Source organism: Aspergillus aculeatus (genome assembly GCF_001890905.1).
Source record: "Aspergillus aculeatus ATCC 16872 unplaced genomic scaffold ASPACscaffold_4, whole genome shotgun sequence".
NCBI lineage: Eukaryota > Fungi > Ascomycota > Eurotiomycetes > Eurotiales > Aspergillaceae > Aspergillus > Aspergillus aculeatus.
In genome coordinates, this window is record NW_017962979.1 from 1,661,263 (window position 1) to 1,668,998 (window position 7,736).

General features: G+C 51.6%; 3 protein-coding genes across 3 annotated transcripts; 2 read left to right on the forward strand and 1 right to left on the reverse strand.

The window, feature by feature from the left end:
• Positions 1–72: 72 nt before the first annotated feature.
• ASPACDRAFT_58706 (uncharacterized protein) lies at positions 73–621 on the forward strand (the record flags this gene model as incomplete). Its single annotated transcript, XM_020203379.1, has 1 exon — positions 73–621. One exon carries the CDS (start codon positions 73–75, stop codon positions 619–621), a length of 549 nt encoding a protein of 182 aa, XP_020058725.1.
• A 916-nt stretch (positions 622–1,537) lies between these two features.
• Positions 1,538–3,884, forward strand: ASPACDRAFT_50955 (putative chromatin remodeling complex subunit (Rsc9); the record flags this gene model as incomplete). Its single annotated transcript, XM_020202416.1, has 3 exons — positions 1,538–1,571; positions 1,636–1,965; positions 2,029–3,884. The coding sequence occupies 3 exons, from the start codon at positions 1,538–1,540 to the stop codon at positions 3,882–3,884; spliced, it is 2,220 nt and encodes a 739-aa protein (XP_020058726.1).
• A 926-nt stretch (positions 3,885–4,810) lies between these two features.
• Positions 4,811–7,590, reverse strand: ASPACDRAFT_115223 (Zn(II)2Cys6 transcription factor). The gene is made up of 3 exons (XM_020195885.1): positions 6,885–7,590; positions 6,327–6,806; positions 4,811–6,257 (listed from the first exon to the last, which is right to left on the reverse strand). Exons 1-3 carry the CDS (start codon positions 7,395–7,397, stop codon positions 4,989–4,991), a joined length of 2,262 nt encoding a protein of 753 aa, XP_020058727.1. The 5' UTR covers positions 7,398–7,590; the 3' UTR covers positions 4,811–4,988.
• Positions 7,591–7,736: the final 146 nt, after the last annotated feature.

The following is a 7,736-nucleotide window of genomic DNA, read 5'->3' on the forward strand; positions in this document are numbered from 1 at the left end:
CGCCTTGCACGTGCCCGATATTTGAAGATTGATAAAGGCGATTTCTTGGAGGAGTATCCAAAGGCCCATACTATGGCGTTCAAGGAAGCCAATATACGGAGTGCCTTTAAGGCTTCAGGCTTAGTTCCGTACGATCCAAGCCAGGTGCTTGACAAGCTGATTTATGAGGATTTTGATAGCCGGCCAAGCAGCCAAGACTCTCGGTCAACAATCTCAAAGACGCCTGTTAATACAAATCAGTTTAAGAAGCAAGAGGCAAGGCTTGAACAACTGCTTAGTGGTGTAGCTGATACACCAATGAAGTCAGCCTTGGACTACGTCTTCAAAGGCGCTGAGATGGCGTTAAACCGGGCGGTTTTGTTGGAACAGGAAGTTCGAGAACTCCGCTGGGCAAATGAGAGGTTAAACACCAAGAAACGACGAAGAAATAAGCAGCTTACAGGCCTTAACGGCTTCACTGTTGACGAAGCAAGGGAGGCATTCCAACGCGAGTATGAAAAGGATAAAGCCCTTCAGATTGAGGATCAGAATCAGCCTCGCCGCCGGGCACCTCCCAGGTGCAGCGAGTGCGGTGTTCAAGGACATATACGTACGAGGTGTCCAAATCGAAGAACTGTGTAAAAAGACGTTCAAAATGGTGTAATTGAGGCTTCAAAACACCATATATTTGTATACAAATCAAAAATCCATGTTGGTGCTGCATTTGGTGGATCTGCTGGCTCGCTCGCTTGCGTGGCTCGCTCGGTTGACGATTACGTTAAGCCAAGAGGGATGACTCAGCATGGTTACAAACAGGTCAAACACCATGGAGAGCGGCAAGTCGGCCCGATGAATGATCCGCGCACGCGCCTGAGGCCATTAGGAGCAGCGCGGACTTTTGCCTGTGGATGGCAGGACGCTTCGATCGCAGGCTCAGCTTGTCTCTACATTCACATAGCCCCCCTTGGGCTCCAGCATAGGAATTGATTCTCCGTCGTACGGCACACTATTCGCCGATACAATCCCATTTATTGCGCAGCAATATCTCCCAGATATTTCACCAGAACGTCTATTGCGAACGTCTTGTGTTGTTGTGCCGCCATCGCATCCTCTTCGGCTTCAAGCAGACTGTCTCCGTTAGCTTCATATCGCGTCCAAGCTTCCAGATCGTCGCCCGAACCGTTCGTCAATCCCAGCAAACCAACTTTGGGACAAATCTGGAGCGCGCCCGATCTCGCCACGCGATATTTTGAAGACGGTTCATACGATAGGGAATTATTACAGGGCGACCAGGAAAGGCACAGAAGGCCGCAGAAGGGCTCTAAAGGCACGGACGGTGTGCTTTCACACTCACCCACAACTCGCCTTTTGACCTGGAGGTTCTGCGCTTGAGCTTTAGCGGGGATCTCGACAGTATCCCGGCTCAATCGCGCCAACCTTGATCCTCAATTGGAGTCAGTCAAAGACAGCACGCGAAGGTTAAGACACAAACAAACGGATTGCGACCCCCCGGAAACACAGGTCAAAGGGCCCAGGCGTGCTGTAAAGCAAGCCCAAGATGTCCACTCAAACTCCCCGCACATCCCTTCGAGGCAAGTGCTTTCTTGACGAAGTCCTTCCATTTACGGTCGAGAAGCTCAGACTAACAAAGCACAGAGGGTTTGCGGCAGGCTCCTAAAGCAAATCAGCCCTTCATCCCCGACACTACCCCCGCTAGACGCTCACATGTAATCCACGCAAATCAGTCACCACAGCCCGTTCCTCTGACCTTGAGTCATTCCAACTCACCCGCACCGACTGTGAATAACGCCCCGCCCTCGAACGAGAACTGGGAAGGAAGGGATCAAAAGGTGCCTATGAACACACGCGAAGTTGCAACCCCAGGTAACAGACCAGGTCTGTTTCTCAGTATGCATGGCAAAACAGTCAAGCAACCCGACTTTTACGATCCTTACTTCCCCCTCAGATATCTAGAGGTCCCGAAGTGTAAGTGTTCATCGCTTGCAGCTGTTCGTCAGCTCATTTACGTCAACTAACTCGTCTGCTCAGCTGATCACATTTACAAGCGTGCGCATTATGGACTGCAATCAGGCGTTCCGGACGAAGTTGACTTTGCGCTATTTCATCTTGTTCAAATATCCAATCAGCGCTGGGACAAGTTCAAGTTCGAGGGCTTCCCATTGTTAGCGGAAACCTTGATGGAGAAGGCTCTAGATGTATCGCTTCTTGTCACAGGGGTCAAGTGGGAGCTCCAGTACGACTTCCGTGAGCCTATGGCCCGCGTCAATGTGCTCAATTCACTATATGGCACGCGCGATATACTCGAGAGAATCAAACATATCCCCGTTACATTACCGAAGGACACTCTGGAGACATATGAGTTCAACCATCGTCTACGAAACGTCAAAGAGGCAACTCTGGTACTCCGGAACATGGTACTACTCAAGGAAAATGCATTCTATGTCTCGCGTTATGCCAAAGGCCTTCTTAGAGACTTCCTGGTGATTCTGATCAACCTCCCAGACCAACCACGCCTCAACGAAATCAGAAATGATGCCTTGGATATCGCAGAGGAGGTGACAAAGTTCATGCGGACCGACCCGGAAGATCCACTTTGGATCTCTTTGCTCAAATGCCTAGAGTCTCCTGATCGTGCTCATGTAGTGCGGGCTCTGTGGGCATTGACGCACTTTTCAACTGAGATCGATGAACCAGAAGGCAACCGGGCCATGGAGCGCATGCCCAAACAAACCCTGCAGCAATTATACTTCCACACGCTTCTCGATTTGGATAAAGATATTTTGAGCGGTGCCTTGGACTTCTGGTATCAATACACCCTTTCAAGCGAGAATATCGAGACCATGCTCGATGTTTTCGATTTTCCCAGCATCTTCGTTCCGCGCATGATTGCACTGCTGACGTACGAGGCCCGAGCCACCAAGATGGAAACCGTTCTACAAGATGAGAAGGTTGCACCACCGCCATCTGAGATTCCCCGTGTACCGTCTGAGCTTCTGAAGGATCTGATGGAATTATCAGAGCCTGAGCGTAGCTCACGCTGGCTGAGGTGCTGCTTCGTGGAGGATCCGGAATGCGAGATCACACAGATCGCCCTCTGGCAGGCTTACCAGAGCCGATTCGCTGATCCTCGCGTACCGGGAGGTGGTGTTCTCCCTGCCGCCGAGTTCATCAAGAATGTGAGCACGACTTTCACGAACGCTCAAGCACAGGTCATTAATGGCCCCGGCTCCTCCACTCGATTTATCATTAAGGGCATCCGCCCTCTGGAGACAGCGTACACCTTCCAGGGCTTCCCTTACATCTACTGCAAGTGGGCCGACGACTCCAAACCCACCAAAACCTGCCAGCGTGCCTTCTCTACCCCGACGGACCTCCGCAACCACGTATTCGCCGATCATATGAACCTCAAGCGCACTGAGACACCGGGCCACTACAACCTGGACAATGCCCAATCGGCTATCCACACTTGCCTTTGGGAAAACTGCACGAGATTCCGCGGCTCTAGCGCCAGCGCGAACACCGCTGCGGTCGCTGGCCATGTCGCCTCCCACCTCCCCGAAGAACGTCCCGCAGACGCAGAGGCTCCCGTTTCCAAGCGGGCGGTGCTCCAAGAGCGTATTGTGCGCAAATGGTTCTACCTCAACACCCCAGTCAGTGAGCGCGGCGAGCCCGTTGGGGTTGCGTACAAAGCCGCCTTGGTCCTTCGCAACATTGCCCGCAACCTTCCCAGCGGCGTCGTCCAGAAATACAATGGACTTCCCTGGAAGAAAGCTGTCTTCTTGAGTCACCGCCCGAAGATCGTGGAGGTTTGGGATCGAAACCGGTCGCTGCGCAAGGAGCTCACGGAATTGATCATGTTGATCGAGAAGGAGGATTACTATTGAAGCGCGGAAAAAAGAAGAAACAAAACAGAACAAACAAGAAGAGAAAAATGAACACATCTCTTTTTTCCTCTCTTGCCCCCTTTTGTCACGATGATGAAGTAACCTACATGTTTCGGCTCCGCCCGCGACGATTCGAGGATTGATATCTTTCTCTTCTCTTGTGCTACTATATGACAAGGTGCTATGTTATCACATCTATTCTTCTTTCCCCCTTCTTTCTTCATGCTATCAGTGTCTTTTCTCTGATCCCCTTATCTTTCCGTGGGTCTGTCCCGTCGCTTCTTCTCGCTATCTTGGTTTTTGTACAAATACCCTGGCTTCGTGTTCTTCATCACGGTTCTTCATTTTCAGTATCTCTTCATACCAAAACTTGGTGTGTCCTCCTTGAAGTGTATTCGATTCCTCTTTCTTCTCCTTTCCCATTCAGTACTGCTTCACCTCACTTATCTACTCACCCGAGAGTGAGAAAGATGGGCGTCTTCCCTCGACAAGTTCGACAACGGACTGGGAAAAATGGGTGTCATAGGGGGTCCATGGTACTATACTTCGAAATGACTATCTGGCGTCTCGGGGGGGGTGGCGGTCTTGATCTACTAGGTCGGCTTTTATGAGGGTAGTAAAAATTTTTTTCCATACTTTTTACCATTTCAATACGGAGAAACATGAACTTGGAGAACCTGGGCTTGTTTTATCTTTTTTGTTCTCTATCTTTCCCCCTCCCTCTTGCGATGAAGTATATCACACTATACACGGCTCAATTTTCTTCTCAGGATTTCACCTTTTCCTTGCTTTGATTTGTAGGTCATGGGTGGTGATTCTCTTGTCGCATTTTCAATTTTTTCCCCTTGACAAATTAGCTAGTGATTGATGTATACTACAGGTGGTCACGGATGGGGTGGGCGTGCTTCGTGGAGGAGTGAAATATTAGACGATAATCTGTTCTTTCGCATAATTTACTGTAAAGAATTGATACAGATGTATGTCCTTGGGATGTGATTTGTGGGACCAGTGGAAATGTGCAGGTAAGAAGGAATGGGGAATCGGTATTCTTGGTCTATCATCGCTTGTTCTGGAGTGGATATACAGTTTAGTAATGTTATGATATCACCGTAAACCTGGCAAAAAATATATGTCCGTGAGAAAGTTCTCGTAATTCATCCAGGCGGTCGTCTCGTTGGCGGAGTTTGCGTAACCCATATCAACGGCATCCCAGACACTGGGCCAGGAGGCGGCGTTCTCTAGGCTCTCGGGGGTGTCTAATGCAGCCATGGCATCGACTGGAGCGGGTGGACCCTGGTCTGGTGGTTGCTGTACGCTTTGAGAGGGTAGATTTGAGGTGAAGGCTGGTGGCGGCTGCTGCTGCGGTGCCTCCGAGTTGTACAGAGTAGCAGAAGAGATCTGCGGTTGGGATGGTTGGTGAGAAGAAGATGGTGATGAGGAAGACGGACATGTATAAAGGGTGGAGGTGGGAGCTGAAGCAGCGAGCAACTGAACTCTCCTGGCGCGCGCCTGAGCCATGATTCTTTCCATGGGTTTCCAGAGCATCCCACGCTTCGAATCAGCAACGAGCCGGCCCAGTCGGTTGAAGGTCTGCTCGACTGTAGGCCAGAATCTTTCCATGACCGCCCTGTCTTCGCAGACACAGAGCTCCGCGACGGCTACTGCCAAGCCGTGCCACGGCGGGAAAGCGAACTCGACCCAGAGCCAAGGTACGGTGCGAGGATCGTCCCGAAGAGAATGGTAATTCTGGAGAATGTTAACGGCGAACTCGATGAGACGGTCGCCTTGGACGTGCGGCGGCGTGAAGCGCGGCGTGCGCTTGAGTGGCCGGATGACAATGAGTTGCAAGCAAGCATAGATCCCCTCCGCGACTAAGCGGGTGAACCAACTGAAGGGATTCTTGTCTAGTTGGGCATGGTGAAGTAGTTTGGAAGCGGTGTGTTGGAATTCGACGACGAGCTGTTGGCGGAGGGCGAGGGTGCTCACTGAGGGCTCGGTGAAATCAGAGAAATTTAGAAGTCTGGTGATTATGTGGGCCTTGCCGACAATCATAGTGAAAGTCATGTCGGTAAAGCCGGGAGAATCACCGGGGCTTTCTTGCATATCGAAGCTGATGTCTTCGTCATTGACGTGAGTGGGAGGGTGGGATTGCAGCCAATGCGCCTGCATCATGGGCTCAGTATCACGGTCCATCGAGGCTAGAATGTCAAGAAAGCCGATCGCTTGCCAGAGACGCTGGCGAAGTTCGCGTTCGAACGGTCGGACTGTGAACGGTGGGTCAGGCAGATGAAGCGACTGGGCTTGTGCAATGCGCAAGGCCATGGCAAGTAGTGTCCACATTCGACGGCTCTGATCTTGTGATCGGAGTGACACCTTTCAACAGGTCAGATGACACACTAGATAGCATCTGACAAACCGCGCGTGCAAGGACCCGAAACGTACCAGGAAAAGAACAAAGGCTTGCAAAACCGTCAGATCATTCGTAGTAAGGTAGTCTGCGCGCCCTAGAGCTAGTTCCACATCCCTTTGGTATCCCGCTACCAAGGATACTCTGGGTACGCCGAATGCGCGCGTGCATTCATCTTCTGACAGGCTGCACGAAGCTGCATAGTACACAGCAGATGCAAGGGCGGTTGGAGCCAAATGTTCCGGTTCATAGTCGAGATAAGGTTTCCCTTCCAAGAGGAACGCACGGAGGGAAGGTCTATGCAGTATCTTGACGACAGGGTCCACTCTTTCGAGAAAGACCCGACAGAGCTGTTGCTGGGCATACTTTGAAGGGCTCAGCTGTTCTCCAGAAGTTGAACCATGTTGCCGACTTGCCGTTGCCAGCAGACGTCGATACATCTTCAGCTGGTTACCTGCAGCCTTACGGCTCCCTTCTCTCGTACTGCGCTCATCACTGGGATGCAGTTCGGGCACCTGTATCCGGTAGAGCGTCAATTGGACTGACAACCAGCTAGTCACGTTTGGGAACAGAGATTTTCATGAGAGACTCACCTCATTCAGGAGATTAGCCCAGAATGAAGATCCCAGGTAGCTATCTGGTGTGTGCTGCCCCCCGTCCGAGTCTCCTACGGGGTCATCATCATCATCGCTGCGCGGTTCCACGCTCGCCCCAGACCGATTATTGGGGGGCAGATCATCTCTAGGAGTGGGCACATCACGGACAGGAGTAGTAGCTCGGGGGGAGAAGCTATAGCCACTCCGAACTAGGCCTCGGATGATGTCCTCCAGCTTAGCGACGCGGTTCTTTAGGTTCGCATCCGGGTCGTAGTTGGACCGCTCGGAAGCTAGTCTTCCCGATCTTCCACGGGGCAGACGCGCGCGCTCGACGGGGACGCACCTTGTCCCTAACCGTTGACAGTGGGTACAAGGGTCGAGCTTGTCGCATTTGACTTTTCGTTGACGACAGGTTTCACAACTTAACCGGACTTTAGGCTTCTGGGGATGTGGCTGGGATGGTGCTCGTCTGGAGGCGAGCTCGGCTTGCCGAGCTTCTTCATGATTCATGGTTGGTATGTACGAGGTCTTTCTTCCTCCTCTATCCTAGAAGTGGCTGGTGCTCATGAGCCAGACTTTTGGTTCAGCCAGGAGTCCGAGTGGCGAAACTTGCTTTGGGAATCGCTTAATTGAGGTCGTGCCATATACAGCCCCCTCCATTGTGGACTTGATTAAGAAGAAGTCTTGAAGAACGACAAACGGGTCTGATTCCGGGGAAGGCGACGGAAGCTGACGATGCCTCAGGACAAAACATCCCGCCCAATTAGCTCTAGTCTAGGCACTGTACTGTACGTACCTAGTTTGTGCAAAGCATAAAAAGATAGTGCTTTTGAATGTGGTTTCCATTCT